We start from the raw sequence: 25,019 nt of genomic DNA on the forward strand, positions 1-25,019 counted from the left end.
AGCACTGCTTTGCCATCGTGCCAGCCAGTGTTCAGGTGCCCGCACCTACCCAAAAGCTGATCATCATTTATGTGCCTATAATTTCAGGTCTGAGGGAAGGGAAGCAGAGGCAGGATTGCTGGGGCTTCCTAGCGTCCCAATCTAGCTGTGAAAATGTAAGCCCAAAGTCCAGATTGAGAGCGATGGAGAAGGCTGCTATTGTCCTCTTCTGTGTCTGTGTACTTGGATACAGACAGCTTTGGTTCCTGTCCTGGAACTAGCTCTGTAGACCAGGCTGGCCTCGAACTCACAGAGATCCACCTGCCTCTGCCTCCCGAGTGCTGGGATTAAAGGCGTGCGTCACCACCGCCCGGCTTGTTTGTTTTTAAGAAACAATTTTTTCATGGGTGGTGGTGGCGCACACCTTTAATCCAGCACTTGGCAGACAGAGACAGGTGGATCTCTGTGAGTTTGAGGCCAGCCTGGTCTACGGAATGAGTTCCAAGATAGGCTCCAAAGCTACAGAGAAACCCTATCCAAAAAAAAAAAGAAAGAAAGAAAGAAAAGAAAAAACAAACAAAACAAAAACAGTTTATGAAGATTTTTTTTTCCACTCACCAGTGTCAGCTTTGATCCCTTAACTTGACTTCGGTGCTCTACTTGCTCTGAGTATAGTTAAAAAGGACCTTGGGGCTTTCGTGCATTTTGTGCTTGACTCATTTGGAATTTCTTAGGGTGCAATGCAGCTCTTTGGTGTCTGTCAGATAAAAAGTGTTTCTGCTCCGACTGAGGGGTCCTCTGGACTTCATCACTTTAGTTAGCATCTCTTTTAGCTTCAGAATTGTCTACAGGTGTGAGCTGAGAATTTTATTTTGGAGATGTGTCAGGCTAAGGTTTAGCTACCAGCTTCTTCAGTTTTCTCAAATCCCAGAGAAATTCCCAGCTCTCTTTGTATCGCCGTGGCTTGGGCCTGTCCTTCGAGCAGCATTCTTCACGTCACAGACACGTGTCCACATGGGTGTTGTAATAGGAGCGGCAGGGCTGCGTCCCCGGCACCTGGCGGCCCGCATGGCTAGCTTATGCCCCGAAATAATTACACGGAAACTGTATTCTTTTAATCACTGCCTGGCCCATTAATTCCAGCCTCTTATTGGCTAGCTCTTACATATTGATCTAACCCATTTCTAATATTCTGTGTAGTACCACGAGCTGGCTTACCAGGAAAGATCTTAACCTGCGTCTGTCTGGAATGGGGGAATCATGGCAACTCCTCACTCGGCTTCTTTCTCCCAGCATTCTGTCTGTTTACTCCACCCACCTAAGGGCTGGCCTATAAATGGGCCAAGGCAGTTCCTTTATTAGTTAACCAATGACCTTCCTCCATCATTTCCCCTTTTTCTGTTTAAACAAAAAAAAAAGGCTTTCACTTTATTAGTTAACCAATGACCTTCCTCCATCACATGGGTCCCGAGCGTCTTTCAGCTTGACTAGAGAGGGCTGGCTTGCCCTGTAGCTAACCATTTCTCTGGCTACTGATCACTCTTAACTGAGTCTTTTGTTTTTCCAGGTGGCAAACGAGATTTCCTCTGACTCAGGTTCATCTGCTGGTAGTTTCTTGAGCTTGGCTTCTACTCTTTACGATGAGGAAAGTGTGCATACGTTGAACAAGGGTGTACAAGCTGGTAAAGCCTTTGAATTTAAATTTTGCATTGATATAAAAATGCTTCTTCAACACACTTATTTAACCTCCCTCATGATATAGGGTATAAAGATTAAAAGTACCTGTATATTTGGATACTATTTTTGCTTATTAATTGCAAAAAAATCTAAGTTTATAAGCAAGAGTGTAGGAAAATAAGTGCCTTTGTAGCAGGATTCAAATACTAGAGCCTCTGTGAAGAGCAGTTTGGGAGCTCGTATTAAATTTCCTTTGACCCAGCGTTTGTTTGTTAGTTTTGTGTTGACCAATAGATATACTTAAATATGTGCAAAATGCTAAGTGTAAAAAGTAGGGTTATTTTAGCAGAAAATTAAAATCAACTTTGATAGCCATCAATAACAATGGTGAAACTAATTATTGTACTTTTGCATAGAACGAGGAAGCTCTCTTGGGGCTGGAGTAATGGTTAAGAGCACTGGTTGCTCTTGTAGAGGCCTGGGTTCAGTTCCCAACACACACAGAAGTCTCCAGCATATATATTTTAAAAGAAAAATCAAGGTACAGAATATGTACAGTTTGCTGCTGTGTGCATTCTGTAAAAACAAAGGAGGAAGAGAGTGGCCTGAGTGAGTGACGGGGTCCTGATTTGTAAACAGAATGGCGAGGGGCCAGGCGAATCCGAAGCTTATGCCTCAAGAGTGTTTGGCTGTATATAAGTCAGTCTTTTTTCAAATCTTATTTTACATACCAATCCCAGTTCCTCTCCCTCCTGTCCTCCTCCTCCCCCCATCTTCTCCCCCGCCCACTCCCCAACCTCCTCTCCCACAGGGAGTCAACAAAGTCTGTCATATCACTTGAGGCAGGACCAAGCCCCTCCCCCCTGTATCTAGGCTGAACAAGGTATGGCCCCATAGGGAATAGGCTCCAAAGAGCCAGTTCGTGCAGTAGGATAAATACTGGTTCCACTGTTAGTGGCCTCACAAACTGCCCAAGCCACACAACTGTCACCCACATTCAGAGGGCCTAGTTTGGTCTTATGCAGGTTCCTCATCCTTACGAGGTGATTGGCAGCAGGTCCAGAAGTGCTTAAGTTTTTGCTCCCTTGGAGGTGAAAGTCTGAACCAATTGAATTTATATTTCTTGTTCTGTGGTAGCTAAACCCACTTAGAAATTAAACCTGTGTCTGCCTTTTTGCCCACTTCCCCCCACCCCCTCCCCTGCACCATGCAGCATATCTTTGAGTTATTAATAGGGACTCACCCCTGACTTTAAATCTGCCAAAGTCTGTATACAAACAGACTCTATCTAGTCTGCTCCCAGATACATCTGTCTTTCCCCTCAGGTAACTTGGAGATTGTGACCAGTGTCAAAAAATACACTCGTGATGTTGGGGTGACTTTCCCAACTCCCAGTCCTAGTGAAGCCAGATTGGAAGAGGACAGTGATGTGACTTCTTGGTCAGAAGAAAAAGCCAAAGAGAAAAAGTTCCTTACCAATTATCTGCGGGACAAAAACTTAAGGAAGAACAAGCCAAATTCCTGTGAAGGTTGGTTTGTTTCATTTCAAAGGTCAATTTCTAACTCCAGGTGGCAGGGACTCTCACAAAGGTGTGTCTAAGTCCTTGCAACACTGAGATCCCTTGCTTCTGAGGACTCTATGTTGACGCCACCAGCCACCACACTGGCATGGTTTGAAAGTAACTAGAACTTCATTTAGAGAGTCCTGCTGTGGTTAAGACGAACTCAAGGGCACCCTAGGGGTTCTCACCCCTAGCAGATGAGTCCTTTGCAAGTCAGTGTTACATATATGTCTTTGTAGTTGGGTACAGTTATTAAAAAATAAAACTTTTCAATTTCTACTTGAAAATATTTCCTGTAGGTGTCGCATGGTTTGTTCCTGTGGAAAATAAAAAGTCTGGATCTAAGAAGGAAAACCTGCCCAAGATTTATGGCCCTGGTATCTCCTGGTTTGAACCAGTAACCAAAACCAAACCCTGGAGAGAGCCCCTGAGGGAACAAAACTGGCAGGAGCCGTGCACGAGCAGTCGTGGGTCCCTGAGAGGCCCGGGTGGAGATGGTGCCCGGGCTCCTCTCAGGCCATTCGTGAGAGCAACCCTGCAGGTAGGTCCAGTGCCGTCAGGTTGACTTCAGCCATATTGTTTGTGGGAACATGTGTGACCGGCTTGCTGGGCTTTGGTCGTTCACCATTCCTGACGACGCAGAGGAGGACGGTACTCTGGCACTGCTCACTTGTGCAACAGCAGGCCTGGTGTTTGTCAGGATGCATTGTTCTAGGGCCTCACAGTGTTAACCAAGTGCTCACCCCTGAGCTCTTCCCCAGGCCTTGCCAGTCCCTTGGTTGCTAAAGAAAATGATATTTAATGGTGAATTTGTCTGAAGGGAATGAACTGACCTCTGTCATCAACATTTAGAAGAGTTGCAGGTGACCCCACCTTAGTTCTCAGCTTTTTCCAAAGGCGTTTCTGTGCTCCCCTTGGTTTCCCTGGGGCTGCCCTCCTCTGCAGACTCTCAGGCCTCTGGGGCAGGTGCCATTTTTCTGGGTACTCGAGCAAAGGCCATGTCATTAACGTGAGGTTTTTCTCCTTTAGGAATCTCTTGAGCTTCACAGACCTGATTTCATCTCCCGTTCTGGGGAACGGATAAAGCGCCTGAAGCTACTAGTCCAGGAGAGGAAGCTACAGAGTTTGTTCCAGAGTGAGCGGGAGGCTCTGTTCAATGCGGTGCGGCCCCTGCCTAGGAGAGGTGTGCCTCTTGTCACCTGTCCTATGAGATGTATCTCTTGTCACCTCTCCTGTCCTAGGAGAGGTGTCCCTTGTCACCTGTCCTGTCTAGGAGAGGTGTCTCTTGTCACCTATCCTGCTAGGAGAGGTGTCCCTTGTCATCTGTCCTGTCTAGGAGAGGTGTCTCTTGTCACCTGTCCTGTCTAGGAGAGGTGTCCCTTGTCACCTGTCCTGTCTAGGAGAGGTGTCCCTTGTCACCTGTCCTGTCTAGGAGAGGTGTCCCTTGTCACCTGTCCTGTCTAGGAGAGGTGCCTCTTGTCACTTTTGCTGAATGGCTGCTACTGTGCTGACGAGTGCTGCTGGACGCCAGGCCACAATAAGGATGCTGAATGTGGCTTTGCTTGCTGAGACTCGAGTCTCCTTAGCTAGTAGACTGGCCCAACCTAGCTTTCCACTCATCTGTGACCCCAGTAACCCCAATTCTGCTAGCCTTGTCACTGCATAGAAATCTCTTTAAAAAGAGAGGCTGCCATAAGGATGACTCTTTTGTGAAGTAGCCTTGTGTGCCTGGTTTCTGAGTGTGATATGAACACAGTGATGGTAAACACGGACCTAGGAGGTCTGCCCAGCACGGTTCTCACAGCGCCTGGCTGAGAACAGCGCTGCATTTATACTCTTACTTCCCAGGGAGACTAGCTCGCCCGAGGTAACATTCTTCTTAGTGAAGGAGCTGGGGTTCGCAGCCAAGATCTGTGCTCATAGCACTTACACCAAGTGGCAAGTCTCAATAGAATAACACAAGAAAGCAGTGAAAATGTAAAATGACCAGCCAAAGCTGTCAGCCTTACTTGTCAGCTGGTCCACACTGTGCCCCCCCCCCCCCGCAATGGGTATAAACTTTGGTCACAGTGCCCCTACTGTAGTTCAGGCTTTGGCCTTGCCCTTGGTCTTTTACTCACTGCCCTGTGCCTCCCACTAGGTTAGGGCCCAGCAGCTCCTCTGCACAGCTCTACAGCGCCACACCTTTCCTTATGGCCACTGTCTACTGATAAACCTTTCCCTTGTCTAGCCCTCCTGACTGCCCAGAAGAACAAGCCTATTGGAAAGAGGGAAATGATCCAGAGGACCAGACGGTAAGTCTGAAAGAATGAGAGTAATTATTCAGCTACACTCCAGGTTACCGGGTGATCGCTCTGCTTCCCAGCCCTCAGAGCGTGCCCGGTTGGAAGCATGTGAGAACGTTAGTGGTGAGGCGCATCTCAGAGCACAAGAAAGGAAGAGAGAAATAGAAGATAGGGTATGAGTGGTTCCTGTTCAAAGGGAGAAGGGGAATGCTGGGAATGAGCTTGTCTTGACTAGAAATCTGGATGAAACTAAAAAAATATTTTGAAATAAAAATAAATTTTATTTTGGGCCACATTCTTTATCTTAACAATCTCATTACTAGGAGTTTTTCCAACACAGTAAGAAATAATGAAATTAGGGCTGGAGAGATGGCTCAGAGGTTAAGAGCATTGCCTGCTCTTCCAAAGGTTCTGAGTTCAATTCCCAGCAACCACATGGTGGCTCACAACCATCTGTAACGGGGTCTGGTGCCCTCTTCTGGCCTGCAGGCATACACACAAGCAGAATATTGTATATATAATAAATAAATAAATATTAAAAAAAAAGAAATAATGAAATTGACTTTAAGTTAAGAACTTGAGTTTCGGAAGCATGTTCAGTTTCAGTCCGTTGCTGCATTGGAAAAAGAAATGTGTTTGCTTTTGTGTCTGTGTAGACCTATACATACATACATAAAATATTTCTGTAAGTTGCAAAAGACTTGGTGATAGTGGTTCCCTTTGGGAAACAACAACTGAGTGGATCCCGAGTATAGGGATATGAGAGACCAGATTTTTGTTGCTTTTAAGGTTTATTTTTGTTTTGTGTATGTGAATGTTTTTCCCATATGTATATAAGTGTGCAAATCCACATGCATGCAGTGTCCCCAGAGGCCAAAAGAGGGGTTGGATTTCCTTGGGTTAAAGACATTTGTGAGCTGCCACGTGGGTCCTCTGCAAGAGCAGCCAGTGCTCTTTTTTTTTTAAAAAAAAAAATTGTTTTTATTGAGCTATATATTTTTCTCTGCTTCCCTCCCTTCCTCTCCCCTCCCCCCTTCTACCCTCTCTCATGGTCTCCACATTCCCAGTTTACCCAGGAGATCTTGTCTTTTTCTACTTCCCATGTAGATTAGATCCACATATGTCTCTCCCTGGGTCCTCTTTTTTGTCTAGGTTCTCTGGGATTGTGAATTGTAGGCTGGTTTTTTTTGTTTTATATCAAAAAGCCACTTATGGTGATTATATATTATATTTGTCTTTCTGGATCTGGGTTACCTTACTCAATATTATGTTTTCTAGATCCATCCATTTGCCCGCAAATTTCAAGATGTCAGTATTTTTTTCTACTGTGTATTACTCCATTGTGTAAATAGATCACATTTTCCTTATCCATTCTTTGGTTGAGGGGCATTAGGTTGTTTCCAGGTCTTGGCTATGACAAATAGCTGCTGTAACATAGTTGAGCACATTCCTTTGTGGTATGATTTAGCATCCTTTGGGTGTATACCCAAGAGTGGTATTAGTGGGTCTTGAGATAGGTTTTTTTTTTTTTTTTTTTTTTTTACTAATTTTCTGAGAAATCACATACTGCTATCTAGAGCAGCTGTACCAGTTTGCACTCCCACCAGCAGTGCAGGAGTGTTCCCTTTACTCCACAACCTCTCCAGCATAAGTTGTCATCAGTGTGTTTGATCTTGGCCATTCTTACAGGTGTAAGATGGAATCTCAAAGTGGTTTTGTTTTGCATTTCTCTGATGGCTAAGGATGTTGAGCATTTCCTTAAGTATTAGCCATTTTAGATTCCTCTGTTAAGAGTTCTCTGTTTAGGTCTGTATTCCATTTTTTTTTTAATTGGATTATGTGTTCTTTTGGTGACCAATTTCTTGAGTTCTTTGTCTATTTTGGAGATCAGACCTCTGTCTGATATGGGGTTAGTGAAGATCTTTTCCCATTCTGTAGGCTGTCGTTTTGTCTTGTTGATCATGTCCTTTGCTTTACAGAAGCTTTTCAGTTTCAGGAAGTCTCATTTATTAATTGTTTCTCTCAGTGTCTGTGTTGCTGGGGTTATATTTAGGAAGTGGTCTCCTGTGCCAATGCGTTCAAGTGTGCTTCCCCACTTTCTCTTCTGTGAGGTTCAGTGTGGCTGGTCTTATGTTTAGGCCCTTGATCCATTTGGACTTGAGTTTTGTATTATGGATCTATTTGATATCCAGTTATGCCAGCATCATTTGTTGAATATGTTTTCTTTTTTTCATTTTATATTTTTTGTTTCTTTGTCAAAAATCAGGTGTTTGTAGGTATGTGGATTGATATTTAGGTCTTTGGTTTGGTTCCATTGGTCCTCCTGTTTACTTTTATGCCAATTCCAGCAGCCAGTGCTCTTAACCACTGAGATTGAGCCATTTCTTCAGACCAATTTTTCAGAAACTTTTTAAATCTTGTGCCATTGCAAGCATGGTCTACTCATGAGTTAATCAGTTTGGTATACACATATATTGATCATGAGAATGCCATTCAAAAACTAAGTTACAGAGTTTGTTTCTAGGGGCTCATCAGAAGCTGATGAGCAGTCAGGTAGTTGGGTGGAGCTGCTGACACGTTGCATTGTTTGTTTTTATTGATGTTAGTTTGTTTTCATGTCTGGCCTGGAGCTTACTCTAGATCTGGTTGGCTTGGAACTCAACAGAGATCCTGCCTGTGTTTCCTGAAAGCTGGGGTTAAAGATGTTTGCCACAACTCTTGGTACTGCTTTCTTTTCAATGATTTTTGTTTTTTTGACTTGTAATAATCTTTGGAAAATGTGGTATTCTTTTATTATAATCTGCAAAAAATTGGCACCCAATGTGGGGCTAGAATCCATGCCTGCTGAACCCCTCTGCAGTTGGGCTGGCCCTCCTCGTGCACGGTGACTTGGCAATTTCATACTGCCCCGCCCACTTGACTTTCTCCCACCTCCTAAGCTATTTGCTTCTCTGGTTTCTGCCAGGCCTGTTTTAATCGGGCCTAGCTCTGTCTCCAGTGACAGGGGCCTCAGTTTGTCCCAGTTGGGATCTGCAAATATTTTTAGAAGTAGAAAGAAGAAAGTAACAATTACTCAAAATTCTTCCCTCCATCCTACATGCACTTGTCTTGTTTTTTAGCTCCTCTCAGCATGAAGCTAAGAGCACTGAACCCTATGTGTGTAGGATGAAGTGTGAGTTTCACGTGACTGCAGCCCACCTCGGCCTCTCCCCGCCTGTTTCCCTCTACCACAGCTCTGTAGCTCCTCCATGTCTACCAGTGCACAATCCCCAGCTTGTGTACTTTGCTCCCTTCTCTGTCTCTGGTCCTAATGATTCTTCATTCTTAATGTAAGCCTAACCTCCTGAAGCCTGTCTGGCCCTTTCCACAGAATAACTGTCCCTTCTCTGTTAACTGTATATTCTACAGGGATAGCTGTTCTAATACTTTGTATTTTCCTGTGTTTTAAATACAATAGTAACTGAAACTGCTAGAGGCCAAATACATCAAGATAACAGGGATATGTGAAGACTTTCTGAAAAGCACAGAAAATAATCCTAAGAATTAAAAATGAAGTTTCATGAAATTAAAGTTTCTGTTCTCATAACAAAGAAAGAAACATCAGCAGAGTGAAGAGATGGCTACAGAATGGAAGGAAATCTTTGCTAGTTGTATATCTGTCTTAGTTATATTCTTGTTGTTGTAAGGAACAAAGGGTTTGTTTTAGCCTGTATTTCCAGGGGGATAAGGGCCATCTTAGTGGCAGGCAGCAGGGAAGCCATGGTGACAAGAGCGTCACATTGCACCCCTCAGGAAGTCGCGAGTGAACAGGAAGTCGCGAGTGAACAGGAAGTAGGTCCGAGCTCAAGGCCCATCCCTTTTGATGATCCACTTCTTCCAGTGAGGTTCCACAACCTTTTTAGACAGTGTCACCAGCTGGAGACCCAGTGGTCAAACATATGAGACAAGAGTAACATTTCATAACATCGTGCAACACAGGATTTTTACCTAAAATCTAAGGTGAACTCTAAAAAGATTAAATACGTTAAAAGAATCATCCAACCATTAAATAGGCTAATGAATTAAATAGACAAGTCACAACAGAAAAATCAAATGGCCAATAAATATTTGAAAATGTGTTCAACATCTTTAGCCATCAGTGAAATGCAAATCAAGACCCTTCTTGAGATTTCGTCTCCAGTCAGAAAGACTGGCTCGCATCAAGGAAGGAAACAAATGACAGCAGATGCTGGTGAGGGCGTGGGGAGAGGAAGTGCACTGTGGAAGGGGTGGAAACCACTACAGCCACCGTAGACTCGGTATGAAAACTATCATATGACCCAGCTATACCACCTGTGGACGTACACCTGAAGGGCTTTATTCAACATATCACAGAAATAATTGCATGCCCATGCATATCGCAGCAGTGTTCACAGTAGCCAGCAAATGGAAGCAGCTCCAGTATTCATCAGTAGATGAGTGGGTAAAGAAAATGTGGTGCATATACACAATGGGTTTTTTTCAGTTGTAAAGACTGATAGTATATTTCCAGGAAAGTGGGTAAAACTAGGAATCATTGTGTTAAGCAAAATAAGCTATACTCAGACAAATGCGGTATTTTCTTTATGTGTAGAACATAGAGTAGAAAGGCATACTTGAAGAATGGGGAGACTACAAGAGACTAAGGACTGTGTATGTCATGAAAACAGAAAGGGGGAACTATTTTGGAAAGAAGGGGACCAGCAAGAGGAGTAGAGAGGATGAGGAGGGCAAATAAGAGAAGCAATGATACAGGTGTGACGTGTCACCGTCCAGTCCATTTCTTTGTATGTTAATCAAAAGTTTTTTAAAGATACAGTAATAAGCTGGATATGGTGTTGCATATCTATATAATCCCAGCATTTAGTAAACTAAAGCTAGACAGAGCTCCAGACTAGTCTGGGATACCTCAGCTGAGCCTGATATTGCATACATAGGGGTGTGTGTCTGTGTATTCTGTGTATCTACTTAGTTCTACCTTTTTGTTATATTGAAACTATATAGTTTTGCAGATAGCATGGAAAACATAATTTTACTTATTTCCTTTTTTTCCTTTTGAGGAAATAAGCAGTATTATCAATGTTTTATATTTTCATTCATCTCTCTTCCAGATTGAGGGCACCCCAGGGCCAGAGTCCACATCCATGGACATGGATGCTTATCAGGGGCTGGCTCTGTTCACAGGCTGGATGCCTGGGCAGCATAGGACCAGAGGTGTTAGGAGAGCCATCATGTACCTTCATGCCAGATAACTGTACGGCTTTCTGTCTTCTTATGAATGCCATTTCTTAGGATTTATGAGCAGCTTCCAGAAGTGAAGAAGAAGAGAGAAGAGGAGAAGAGGAAATCAGAGTATAAATCCTACCGACTGCGAGCTCAGCACTTTAAAACGGTTAGCTGGGTTGATGCTCTGTCCATCAAGGGGTGGATCAGGCCTATAGCTGAGGGAATAGAACCAGCCTGACTGACACTTGAATACAGCAGCTGAGTGCTGAGACTTCAAACATAGGCGGCTGTGACTCAGCATTCTTCATGTGTCCGCAGCTAAACCAGACCTCACACAGGCAGTTTAGCCCTCATGACTGAGCTGCAATTCCAGTGTAAATGACAATGTCTATGAGTCGGCAGGGAGTTAGAGAATGGAGCCTGCCAAGAGCCTCCTAGGAGGGGAGGGTACTAGTTAGTTTCCTTAGACGCCACACTGGACACTGCTTAAAGGGTCAAGTTCTTCACAGCTCTGATTTCCTCCCAGGCTTCTCACTATGTAGAGGGCTCTGAAAGGCAGAAACTGAAGACCAGACCAGACTAGTGTGAGACTTGCGAACCATGTCTGGAGCACCCAGGAGCCTGGGCATTGGGGAGACCCCAGGAGCTGCATGACCTTCCTGCTGTGTTAGCATCACATGGGCCTTTGCCGTGCTGGGTGTTGTCAGCCCTGGTCAGTCCATCACCATACTAGCATCTGTTTCTATAGAGAAGGTGTGCTTATTGACATCTTTCCAAAACACTTTAAGGAATACATTTTTCCTGATTTCCATATGTCTGTAAGTGAGTAACATACGCAAGATGTAGGAGTCTGCTCAGCAGTGTGCCGAGGTGGGGATGGCCAGCTGCCTAGTGACTGCATCTGACTTCAAATCCTGTGTTTTCTTCCACAGAAAGTGACCAACCAACTCCTGGGGAGAAAAGTGCCTTGGGACTGACATAAGACTACTTTCCTCAGAGCCTAGGAATACTTTTTTTTAAATAAGCCTAAAGAAGCCTAATTTATTCTTTAATGAGTGATTTAATAAAGCTTTCTCTTTGTCTGTGTGTAGCTTAGTACTCTGGGGTATGGGCAGTGGTGGCTGGAGCGGCTGTGGTTGGGAATCTGCCCTCCCTTTCTCCGTCGAGGCCATGCCCACAGGCCCTTCCATAGGGTGGACTCTGGGTTCTAGCCAAGGAGGAGTCCCTGTTGTATGTGTGCTTATACTTTCAGAAAACAAACCACTACCGATTGACTTCTAGGGGACAAGCAGCATGAGGTCGTTTCTTCCCCGTCTGGAGAGGAGCCGGGAGCTGGGCAGCATCTGGCCTGCTGTGTGGACGGATGTGGGTCTCAGAACATGAAATGTGGCTTCTTTTGAATCATAGCATGGTGTATAAGGTCTGCTCTTGCTCATCACGGGCTTGTGTGAAATCAGCATCACCAGAGGCTCCCAGAAAGGCTCCCAGCCTTCTCCAGCAGGTCTTCCTTCACTTGCTCGTTTGTCTGTGAAATTGAAGCCTCAGACCATCCATCATCTAACAATAGAAATATGAAACAATATTTACAACACAGGACAGTTTTTGGAAAAGAAGTGTTGATAAATGATTCCCACTCTGATCTTAACCCAGTGCCTGGGCAGAATACAGAAAGCTCTCTTCCCCTTATAATTGAGCATCACAGCTAAATCCCAAAGCCAAGGAAAGAATGCGCTGTACATTCAGCAGACACCTCCCAGCCCCTGCAGAGGAAGCGGCAGCATGACCTCAGAAGACTCCCTGAGAGGTTAGGAAGGCAGGGCCTGCCCCTGGCGCCCCATGAGCCCGAACTTGTCCTTGTACCCTTAAGATATCAGAAGATGCAGGGAAGGGTGCTCGGCCACCTATAAAATGAGAACATCAGTACTCTTAAACCTTCTCAGCTCCAAGATGCTGTGACTTGTGGGTTCACATTCACAATAGAGTTCCTTTGCAAGGCTTAGGCACAGTAGAAATCATGATTGCTTGGGCCCAACACTGGGTTGTTCAGATGTCCTCCAAGAGCATTCAGATCTAGCACCCGAGGATTCATGGAAACAGGGCTAGGGAACAGTTCTCAGAGCTGAAGTCTCCCTGCTTTTGTGTGCAAAGGTCTTTTGTAGCCTCCACCTTGTGGGCAATACTTTGTACCGCCTGCAGACTCTTCTGCTCCCAGAGCACAAGATGGCTTCCCTGCTGTGCATAGCTCCATTTGTGCTTTGTACTCGGCAAAAGCCAGAGTCCCCACTTCAGGCCTCATTCCTCGGGTGATGAGACTGCCCTGTCCTCTTCCTACCACCACACACTTGCCCTAACCGTATTCTGCTGCTGCTTCTGTGTTACTGTGATTTGCTCTAGAACTGCTTGCCTGCTGTCTGTCCCTTTGAGAGCTTAGCGCAGCCCAGTTTTGCAGTGATCACCAGGCCTACAGTTTGGAGTGAGGGTTTGAGCAAAGAGGACAGAATTTTAATGCGAAGCCAGGCCTGGTAGAGTGGAAGTGCAGCTCTCCAAGTCAACAACAATCATCCCTGGCCTCCCAAATACTGGGATTTCAGGCATGTCAAACCATGTTTGTGTCTCAAATGATTGTTCTGTCTAGCTATGAAATTAGACCACTCTGAATCATTATTGTGACCTGCATCTTTGCTTGCTAGGAGCTAGGTGATTTCAGTCTATGTAGTTCGGTTGCTTATAGCAGTCTCCAGGTAGTCACAAAACACTTGCCAGGGGAAGCTGGTCAGAGAGCTCACAGGGAAAAGTTTTACAAAATAATGTTGCCCTCCAGGGGGCACTCTTGTTGTTAGGGGATTACATTTCTTAGGAACATCAACACAGATGCACACTCAGTTCTCTTAGTCTGAGCAGCACTAGCTCTGAGTTCCTTCCCTAATTTTCAGAGAGCTAAGGTACCCAGAAATACCCAGGAATCCAAGCTGTCTCCTCAGACTCTAGGGTCAAATCTGCACACGGGTGCCTGCTCTCTGTCCACCGCCATTTCTTGGTCAGCCTAGGTTGCTAGGTTTCTCTTCTACAGAGGACCTGTGGCCAAGTTCCAAAGTGGGCGTGGTTAAATGTACATACTCCTCCAATTCATTGCCCAATCTATCAGTATTCATCATCTTTGCTCCCCAAATCCAGAATCAGCTTAAGACAGATGGAGCAAGACTGAACAGAAATAGTAAAAGGAGCTTTAGGGCATTTCTGCTGCCTTCGGAACATGGAGACCAAGCACCTTGGCCAGACGCACAGGAGTGCTGTCACCTAACAGGAAGGCTTCAGGCAAGCTCAGAACAGAGCTAGAAATAGAAAGCTTGTTGCTTCAGAAGTGGTTGCTGGTTCTTGTTTGTTTTACTGAATTGCCCACTAAAGACTCTAGAAAGGCAATCAATGCCATTGTCTTCTTGTAACTTATGGTTGGCTTTGTAAGAATCTGCACAGTGCTTCACAGAGAGTGATCAATCCAGATTAGAGGTCAGGGGCTTTGGAAAGAGGGTGATGGTGAAGGAGATTTAGGACAGTTAGAGATCGAATAACCAATAAATCTTCCTAGGGGAAGAATAAGGAACTAGTTTTACTATGTAGCTCAGCTTAAACTAAATATATATGTTTATATATCCTTGTAAAATTGACTGGCTTTGGAATCCAGGAGAAACATCTTGGGCATGTCTTCAGAGGCATTTCCAGGGAAGCTTAAGTGAGAGAGAAATGTAAATGGAATTTTTCTGTTCCATAGTCACTCTCAAATAATCACTGAGGCTTAATATAAATTATAAATGCTCAGCCAATGGCTCAAGCTTATTGCTAACTAGCTTGTACATTTTAAGTTAACTCATATTCCTTATTTACACTCTGTCACATGGTGGGACCTTTATTAGCATGGCATGTTCATCTCTGCATCTGGCTGGTGGCTTCTGACTCTGCCCTTCTCCTTCCCATCATCCTTAGGTTGGTCACCCTGCCAATACTTCCTGCCTGGCTACAGGCCAATCAACTTTTTATTAAGCCAATTTGAGTGACAAATCTTTGCAGTTTACATGGTCCTCCTCTGCCTCCCTGATCTTTCAAGGTTTACTCTGATTTCTAACTCCTGGTTTTTATTGATAAGATTAATTATTTTACATTTCAAGAAATCCCACTGTGAATGTGGATGATACAATCCCATGGGCTGGAGTTCCAGCAGAATAAAAAGGAAGTGAGCTGAATACCATGACTCATTTTATCTGCTTCCCACCACAGCTGAACCTGTACTTACCACCCTGCATTCCTCCACATGATAGGCTGCACCCTCAAACTCTGAGACCAAACAGGCCATGATACTGCTTCTTGTCAGCTCTTTGGTCACAGAAATAAAACAATAATACCCCAAATAGCACTCCCTGTACAGGGGACTGGGAGAAGGGACTGTGCACATGTGTGTGGATACTTGACACTTATTTTCAGCCTTGCTGATGAGGAAGCAACGCAAAGCCATGACTGGTGTCGCAGAAATTCTTTCCAGGAGCACGGGATGTCCTGCACAGCGAACCCACAGACTTCTTTATAGGTATATGTATTTTTATAAAAAATCGAAACTAGGACGTGGTATATTGCTCATTCAGTAAAGTGCTTGCCCTGTAGCATGAGAACCTGAGTTCAAACCCCAGCACCTAGATAAAAACCCAGGGCAGTGTTTGCTGTAATCCAAGTGCCGGGAAGGTGACAGGCTTATCCCAGGAGCTTGATGGGGCCAGCCTCAATTAGCTCCAGGTGTAGTAAGAGATCCTTTCAGAAATGAAGTGGAGGTCTGGAGAGGACCCGTGTTTCCTTCCCAGAAGTCATGTGGCAGCTCACACTGTAACTCCAGTCCCAGGGGATTCGACGCCCTCTGGCCTCCTCCATCACTGCCTGCCCATGCTGTACAACATATAAACATATAAAACATAAAAAAATAAAAGTTACACATGAAAATAAAGGCTAAAAATGTATTTGAGTATCAAAAGTTTATCTAGCAAGGCTTCATATGGAAATGTACATGACCTGATGCTATGTCATAGTCAAAGGACAAATCAGTCTGATGGATGGGACTGAAAGGTTTGCATTGTATGTCAGTTGGCAATGATGGGCCACACAGGGAAAGTCCCTAATCTTTAACTTCTGATTGGTGAAAATTGGGATTTTTTTTGTACTTATAAACCTGCTTTTGCCCCCTGCTTGGGACTGTCAGGAGAAACAAGACCCCAAGTCCTTGTCCTGCCGCCCTGATCCATCAATGACCCTGCTTATGTGGTGATTTAATAAAATCTTTGGAACCTGTAAGTGTTGTCTCTCTCCTTCCTCATGACACTAAGGGGCTTAGTGCAACAGTGGTATTCCTTGTGCATGTCTGCCATCATTTAACTTGTCCATAAATGTCTTCAGCTCTGGAGGGTGGGTTTTGCTCATGGCAGGAGCAGGTGGCCTCACATTTACACACATGGCAGGTTCTTTTTTTTTTTTTTTTTTTTTTTTTGGTTTTTCGAGACAGGGTTTCTCTGTGGTTTTGGAGCCTGTCCTGGAACTAGCTCTTGTAGACCAGGCTGGTCTCGAACTCACAGAGATCCGCCTGCCTCTGCCTCCCGAGTGCTGGGATTAAAGGTTTTTTTATAATGAAGTGGGAAGCAACTGAGGAAGATACCTGTGCATATACACATATGCCCCCCGAGGTAGTTTGAATGTACTTGGCCCCCATACTCTCATAGGGAGTGGCACTATTAGGAGGTGTGGCTTTGTTAGAGTGGGTGGGGCCTTGTTGGAGCAAGTGTCACTGAGGGACGGGCATTGAGGGTTCCTTTGCTCAGGTTACTATCCAGTGACTTGTTGCCTGCAGGATATAGGACTCAGCTGCTATTCCAGCACCATGTCTACCTGCATGCTGCCATGCTTCCCATCCTGATGATAATGGACTGAACCTCTGCAGCTGTAAGCGAGCCACCCCAATTAAGTGTTTCCTTTATGGGAGTTGTCGTGGTCATGGTGTCTCTTCACCCTAATTTAGACACCTCCCCTACCCCAAAAAATTAAAAAGAAATACTAAGGGTTAAAAGAAAAAACATTTTGGGAGAAAATAACTCTAGGAATTTAAACGTGCACCACACGTATACCTGGTATTTGTGAGGGATAGAAGAGGACATTGAATTCCCCAGAACTGGAGTTAAGGATAATTGTGTTGATGAAAGAAGCAACTCTCACCTCAAAGGAATAAAGAGCATAGCTTACTCTAGAGTGTATGTGAGTGACCATGGTCTGGGAACACAGACTCAGGTTACTCCAAAATTTTGTGCTCCAGTGTGGAAGCAGTTTCATGAAGATTTTATAGTCTTACAGAAAAAAAAAAAAAGGGCTGTGGGATAATGCTCTTGAACGCTAAAGATTTGCCACTTGTATTGGTTTAATAAAATGCTGGTTGGCCAGTAGTCGGGCAGGAAGTATATGCAGTCAGACTAGGAGAATTCTGGGGAGAGGAAAGGCCAAGATGCAGTCACCAGCCAAACGCAAAGGAAGCAAGATGAGAATGCCGTACTGAGAAAAGGTACAAAGGCACGTGGCTAAACATAGATAAGAGTTATGGGTTAAAATGTGAGAACTAGTTAATAATAAGCCTGAACTAATAGGCCAAACAGTTTATAATTAATCTGCAGGACCAGGAGGGACAGAAACTTCCGTCTATAAGACAAGTTTAAAATACATTGGTGTGTACACTAAAGAGCAGTTACAGTGAAATGGGAGGACCTATTCCATAGGTCTAGATGGTATCTGATGACACCCTTAGCTTTGGGGTTGATGGAAGTTGGTCATCTGCTACGTTAACAGATTCTAAAAGGTATTTTTTTTTTTTATCTATTGTCTCAAAATGTTAGTTCCAGTACAGAGGGGTCAAGGAATGGCTGTTCCAGAAGCTAAAACTAGCCCAAGATAAGGTAATTAGCCTCTGAACCCACAACACTCCAATTTCTCCAAGACTGGAGTTCCAGGCTGTTATCAGTGTCTGCACACAGACTCCTTCCAGGAGCTTTTTCATTTGCGGTCACACAGCTTCTTTTCAGGAATCTTTGTTCATGATTATGAACTGTCGTGGGGTTACTGGGATTGCCTGGGTCCTCTGTAAAAGCAGAAAATGCTCTTAATCATGGAGCCACCCTTCCAGATCCCTTGTGGGAGCCAAAGTTACATTTTAAGTTTTAATTGCTATGCCTAAGAGATTCATGAAACAAAACAGTGAGTCCTAAGGCTGCACTCTGGGACAGTGTACCCCACTGCCCACCCAGGAAAGTTAAAGACAGCATCTTCACACCAGTGCAAAGAGCAGCCGCAAGTTTTTTCATGGGAGAATAGGTAATGATTTATTTACATAAAAGAATTTTAGATAAGGGAACATGGTTAGCAGTCACCTGCTTCCACTGTGGATAATGTTAGAAACAATGCAGAATTCATTCAAAATCTGGGAGACTGAGGTAAGAGAATCTTTAATTTTTTTTTTTTTTTTTTTTTTTTTTTTGATTTTCGAGACAGGGTTTCTCCGTAGCTTTTGGTTCCTGTCCTGGAACTAGCTCTTGTAGACCAGGCTGGCCTCGAACTCCCAGAGATCCACCTGCCTCTGCCTCCCGAGTGCTGGGATTAAAGGTGTGCACCACCGCTGCCCGGCCGAGAATCTTTAATTTGAGGTTATTCTGGGCTATAAAGATAGATAACTTTTCTCAGAAACAAATATATATATATGACAGGGTTTTTAGAGACAGGGTTTTTAGAGACAGGGTTTTTAGAGACAGGGTTTCTCTTTGTGCTGGGATTAAAGGTGTGTGTTACCACAGCCCTGCTGACAAGATTGTCAATAGATTAAATAAAGTTTAAAAAGCTAAAATAAATGTATTGCCTAGGAACATGTGGACTCAAGTAGATAGAAGGCAGATAGATAGATGATAGGTAGATGGATGATAGATAGAGAGATAGAGATAGATAGATAATAGAGGCACCAAAGTGGGGAAGGGATTGCAGCAATGGGGCAATGTGTAAAAGTACTGACTGTTCTTGTACAAGACCTAGGTTTGGTTACCAGAACCCACTTGGCAGCTCACAACCATCCATCCATAACCCCAGTTCCAGGGGTTTCAGTACCCTCTTTTTGCTTCTACACACATGTTACATATACACATACCCAGGCAAAACTCTCATACACATAAAAATAAATTTAAGAGTTTAAAGATATGACATAAAGCTAGAATGGTTAAGTTAAAACCTTTAAAGGGAAGAGAAAATGAGAAGTCAGGAATTCCAAGAGAAAACCAAACAAAAACAATGAAAAAAGACAAAAACATACTCATGAATAATGAGAACATAAATCTAAAAGTTTCAAAAAGAAAACAAGATAGAAATGAGAAATGGGGGAAAGGAAGTAGAATGGGAAGAAAGGGAGGAAAAGATAAGGAGGATATGCATGGGGCAGTCAGGGAAGGGGTAGCTGTGTGAGTACTGACAGAGGTTTCTGTCCCACCGGGTCCCACAACCATTCAGTCGCAAAGAAACACAGAGGTCTACATTAATCATAAGCTGATTGGCCTACTAGCTCAGGCTTCTTATTAACTCTTATATCTTATAGCTTATTACATTAACCCATAATTCTTGTCTGTGTTAGCCACATGGCTTGGAACGTTTTATTAGTGAGGCATTCTCATCTTGCTTCTTCTGTGTTTGGGTGATGACTGCAGACTGAACCTTTCCTCTTCCAAGAATTCTCCCATTCTGGTCTCCCTGCCTATACTTCCTGCCTGGCTACTGGTCAATCAGCATTTTATTAAAATACAAGTGACAAATGTTTACAGTGTAGAAGACCATGGTCCCACAGCATGTGACTCTCCCAGACACAGAATGGGCACAACATGTATACTGGGAAGAACCCAGTTCACACTTTATTTTACATGCCTCAATCCCAGGCTGAGACAGGAAGAAAGCGAGTTTGAAGAGTAGGGTCCCCTGCCCTTTTCTTCCTGCTCACCTTCCTGTCTCTCACCAGAGAGGCAAGGGCTACAGATTCAGCCTCATCTGCCCACTCCAGAGCCCCTCATATCCATCCTACATTAGGTTCAAGCACATCCAGGTTTCTCAACCTAGTCAGCACGCTCCTTGACTGCTTCTGCATGCCTCCCAAGTAGAGCCTCTCACATCTGCAGTATCTGGGGGAAAGTAGTCCCTGTTGTTCACGGTCACACCCACTCCCTTCTCAGAATGGTCCCCAGGCACCATCTTTCCGCCAAGCCATGCTTTCCTGAAGAAGCCACCGTTTTTAAGTTAAGGCTGAGACTTCTCTGCCTCCCTGTTTCCCGGTCCCCACAAGCTTCGGGCATGCTCACCTAATTCTGCTTATCTCTATGTGACAGGCAATGCCCCTCCCTCCTTCACACAGGGCTGAACCAAGATGCAACTGACAGGAAACATTAACTGGTAAGAAAAATGCCCCCTTAACCTTCTCCTGCAACATCTGTACTTAACGCAAGCTTTGGGCACATGACTGGCAGAAGCCTTAACCCACTGTTTTGTCTCATCAGGCTAATTCTAAAACTCAAGCCTTCTACTGGCCATGAGTCTCCATTAAGTCTAAATAATTGTTCCTAAAACAACTTGATTTAACAATGCCCACATTAGATTTTATTTTTATTTTTGAGATAGCCTTTCACTGTGTCGCTTAAAGTGACCTGAAACTTGCTATCTTCGTGCTTTAGCCTGGGATTATAACCATGTCCAGCCATACTGTAAAATTTAAACTGGATCCTCCCTACCGAATACTTTCACATTGATTTTATTGGAAAGGTTAACCAGGGCTGGAGAGATTGTCAGCAATGAAGAGCACTTGTGGTTCTTCCAGAAGACCTGGGTTTGATTCCCAGCACCCACATGATGGCTCACAACAGTTCCAGTGGGTGCTCTATTCTGATCTCCACTGGACACAAAAACCACAGCTCTCTCTTAAAGGAATCAGAGATTTATTCTGGAGTCATTTTGGATGACCATGGTCTGAGAGCACAGATTTAGGTTACCCCAAATTCCATGTTCCAAAATGGAAACAGTTTCATAAAGTTTGTATAGTTTTCCAGAATAAAGAACATCATGAATCAAAGCATGTTTAAAATGTATAGGAACTAAGCAATAGAGAAGAGGGTGTCTGAACTGACCTTACCCTGTAGTCAGACTGATGATTATCTTAAATATCCAACAACAGATGGGAACAGAGGCAATGACCCACATTGGAGCACTGGATTGAGCTCCCAAGATCCAGATGAAGAGTGGAGGGAGTGAGAGTATGAGCAAGGAATTCAAGACCATGAGGGGGTCATCCACTGAGACAGTTTGCTTGAGCTAATGGGAGCTCACCAACTCCAACTGGACTGGGAGGGAACGAGCATGGGAACAACCAAGCCCCTCTAAAGGGGGTTGACAGCTGGGGCAGACTGAGGGGCCACTGATGGTGACACTGGGATGTGTCTCTACTGCATGTACAGGCTTCCTGGGATTCTATTTTCTTAGGATGTAAACCTTGCTCAACCTAGATGTAGTAGGGTGGGCCTTAGGCTTCCCACTGGGTGGGGTGCATGGCACTCCCTTAGGGTTGGAGGGGTGGGGAGGGGCTGCGGAGGGAGAGGGAAGGGATTGGGAGGAGGGGAGGGAGTGGGAATTTGGATTGGTATTTTTTTTTAAGTAATAATAAAAAAGAAAAATAAAATGCATAGGAACATCGGAGAGGCAGGCAGAGCAAGAGGAGGGAAGCTTTACTACAGGTTTAGATGCTATCTGATGTCAGTTTTAGATTCTGGATCGGTGGAAGGTACTGCTCGACAAATTAATAGATTCTAGAAGGCTTTTATCTATAGTCACAAGATGCTAGTTCCAACACAGAGAGTCAAGGGATGGCTGCTCTGCCAACTAGAACTAGCCCCAAATAAAGTAGTCTTGAGCGCTGCAACATTCCAATATCTGCACAGTAGTGAAAACCTAATCTGTCCTCAGAAAATTTTAAAAATGTACAAAAACCAGTTGTGTACTGCATACATTTGCTGTAATTTTTTTAAATGAGAAGAGAGGAATACAGGCAGTTGCAGAGAATTTGAAGGAGGCCAGGCTGGCAGACCTGTGTAGACCCACACCCTCAAGTGCGCATCAAAAACCAAACTGAAAACGCAGATGATACTTTAACCAATAACCTATCACACCACAGGAACCAATTTTACTTCGAGGGGTTTCCTTTGGCTCGTTCTTTGAGGGTACAGGCCATCATCCAGGAAAAGCCCGGAGGCGGGAGCATGAGGCAGCTGGTTATGTTACATCTACAGTTAGGAAACAGTGATGCATGTTCAGAAATATTAATATCTTTACATGTTTGCCGTGTTCAGAATAAAATCGTGTCCTTCAAGTTGAATTATTTATTAGCTAAGGAACAGGATTCTGGAGTCAACATTCCAGGTTTACTCACTGCTGGATCCAAGTCGCTGAGCTCTAAACTCATCCTGGTCCATGCTGCTTTGTAGAAAACCATCACTCTCCTACCCTACACACGCACAAATGAATCCTTCTGCAGCCCATACATCTACATTTTGCCTCTCTGTAGAATCCCCGCAATTCATGGGTTTGCTTGAATTTATGCCCACTTCAGTCTGATAGAAACAACATCCTTCCCTCACTCCCAAATTGTACCTGCAGACTTTTGGGTTTCTCAAGCATCATTGGTGTTCCTCCATTGTAGAATATGGTGTCAAACTGGCCAAGAAGCCTCTCACCAGTGGAGGTGAGGTTTAGAACGGTTCATTGCACGTTCCTTGTGGCTGTGTGTCTGCAGAGAGCACAGCAGCTCTCCCCACAGAACTCCAGCAGGGGCAGGACGGATAGCCAGAATGGTCTGCATCTGACCCCCAGGCCCCCAGAGTTCCAGAACCCACATAAAAAAGCCAGGTGTATGGGGTTTGTATTTGTAATCCCAGCAATGGGAATCTTGTCTAGCTAAAAGCAGCAAGCGCTAGCCAGTGAAAAACACTGTCTCAAAAAACATTTAAGGTCAAAATTCTGGCATATCTGCATAAGTACACACACACAGCACTCGTGTGTGCTCAGATGCATGTGTGTGCTTCCTCCCTCAACAGCATCACTCTTACTTTCTATACACTACTTATGAAACTGAGAATTTTACACACATTTATAAGCTTTTCTCCATTTTCAAATTATTGAGAGAAGACATTCACAAATTTTAAACTTAACCATTTTATCTTTAAAATTATTATTAAGATAGTGTATCATTATGTAGTTATGACTGGCCTGGAATTTGCTTTGTAGGTGAGGCTGGCCTTGAACTCTATCTTCTGAGTGCTGGGATTAAAGGCGTGCACATGCCTGGAGTTAACCATTTTAAAAGACACAAGTTGGTAACAGTTGATATTTGTACTGCCATCCAAACATTGTCACAATCCCAAGACATCAAGGCTTACAGGAGCACATGGTCAGGCCAGAGGCATGTAGGGAAACCAGGACTCCAGGAGCGATGTGGGCAGATACTAGGATCAGGCTGGGTCCCAAGGGTGACATCTAAAAGTCTTACTGAGGCTGTAGCTCTTCTTTGGCTACAGGAACACTGCATGGCCAGCCTAACTGAAGACAGAATGCTGCTCCACAAGATCCAAGGCCAGTCCGCTGCCAAAGGCTGGGAATAGTTTTTAAAACAGTTTTAAAACACTCTGCTCACCCGTGCAGAGGTGGCTGAGCATGCGGCCTCGCTGCTCCCAGGGCCACATCCTGCCCCTTGGCTCTGTGACTCTATGAGAGGTGGGAGAGTTTCCACCTAAGTCTTGGATGTTTCTGCATCTGACACCTCAGAGTTTGGAAAAAGCCTCAATTTTTTATGCATTTGCTTTGGTTACCATGTAAACACCTGGAACCCTGCCTAAGCTGGCCTGCTAGAACAGGGTAACACACTTCAGCCAACCCAAGACGTCCCGAGACCCCGAAAGCTGTCCTGCCAGGATCAGTAGATAATCCAAAGATTTGCAAACTAAATAAAATTTTATTGCTTAGTGTTGCTTTTTATACATTACTGTAGTGTTAGATAAAGGATACCACGAAAGCATGTATAGCAAAGAGTGGTCATTGCCCGCCTCACCCACAAACACATTGACTCAGCTGTGCCTGAACATGAGGGTTAGTTCTTTTGCACCTGGAGTAGCTGGGTTTGCTTGTTCCTACTACAAAAGCAATCTGACTGACACATATGGGTCCCCCTCCTGAGCAGAAGTGAGGTAATACTTTAAGTGTATCACTGGAGATTTCCTTAGTCTGGAGATAAAGGAGAAGGACTCGCCAGTCTTCTGGAAGCCCATACCCTGGTCGAGAGCCAGGGCCACATAATGAAACGCGCTGGAGGTGAGGACGACGTCACTGAAGCCCCGAGCCCGTGCAAACTGGAGGACTGTCCTCACCGTGGCTTTCCCTATCCCCTCTCTTCGGTGCTCCAAGGACACAGAGAGGTGACGTAGCCTTAGTTGCTTCTTCTGCAGGAGGGGGTCCTCCACTGGCAGGGCAGCCACCATGCCCACCATCTGACCCCTAGACTCAACTACCCAGAAGCAGGAGTCACGGGAACTCAGGTAGATTGCGGTGATGTCAGCCATGTCTGTGACCAAACACATTGCTATATACTTTTCTCAAGTGTATTTTGCAAGGAGCCACAGAGAAACAAAGAGAGTAAGACTGGACAAAAGAACCAGAAACCAGGAACCTGAGGCCAAGAATAGGACAAGAGGGACCCCAAGTAAGAGCAGAGGGTCCGGGACAGCGCCAGCATGTGGTGGAAGGTGGTGGGGATGTGCCCCTCCATGCCTCAGGAGAACAAGTCCACCACACTCCTGTGGTCTCTGTCCTGGTACTGGTGGATATGATAAGGAGCCATGGGAGACTTCTGGGTCTCAAATCTCAAAGGCCGAAAGACACACTATCTCTGCCTGTGGGTTTCCCTGTAATCCTGCAGGAGAGAGAAGAAACCATGTAAGTCCCCTGACCAAGTTCCCAGCTTTCCAGTAAACATGGAGACCCTGCATTATAGTAACCACAGAGACCCTGCTCTAGGGTGGGTGTGTGTGCGCGCGCGTGTGTGCACGTGTGTGCTATCGTCTAAGAGGAAACCATCATGGAAGAAAGCATAAGGCAGACACACTAGTTGGAATGTTAATTTCTCTCCCTGTCTGAATGT

General features: G+C 44.6%; 1 protein-coding gene and 1 pseudogene across 1 annotated transcript in view; one reads left to right on the forward strand and one right to left on the reverse strand.

Annotated features, from left to right (window-relative positions):
• The window catches only part of Alms1 (ALMS1 centrosome and basal body associated protein), a 134,634-nt gene extending 120,791 nt beyond the window's left edge, over positions 1 to 13,843 (forward strand). Inside the window, exons 18-24 of the mRNA XM_057770407.1 lie at positions 1,547 to 1,661; positions 2,982 to 3,185; positions 3,518 to 3,759; positions 4,248 to 4,401; positions 5,449 to 5,512; positions 10,814 to 10,913; positions 11,680 to 13,843. Coding sequence (XP_057626390.1) covers positions 1,547 to 1,661; positions 2,982 to 3,185; positions 3,518 to 3,759; positions 4,248 to 4,401; positions 5,449 to 5,512; positions 10,814 to 10,913; positions 11,680 to 11,724 — 924 coding nt within the window. The 3' untranslated portion in view covers positions 11,725 to 13,843. The remainder of the gene's footprint in view (positions 1 to 1,546; positions 1,662 to 2,981; positions 3,186 to 3,517; positions 3,760 to 4,247; positions 4,402 to 5,448; positions 5,513 to 10,813; positions 10,914 to 11,679) is intronic.
• Positions 13,844 to 24,015: 10,172 nt separating this feature from the next.
• On the reverse strand, positions 24,016 to 24,737 carry LOC130873403 (N-acetyltransferase family 8 member 3-like; annotated as a pseudogene).
• Between the last annotated feature and the right edge of the window lie 282 nt (positions 24,738 to 25,019).

The sequence above is a fragment of the Chionomys nivalis genome, chromosome 1 (genome assembly GCF_950005125.1).
Source record: "Chionomys nivalis chromosome 1, mChiNiv1.1, whole genome shotgun sequence".
Lineage (NCBI taxonomy): Eukaryota > Metazoa > Chordata > Mammalia > Rodentia > Cricetidae > Chionomys > Chionomys nivalis.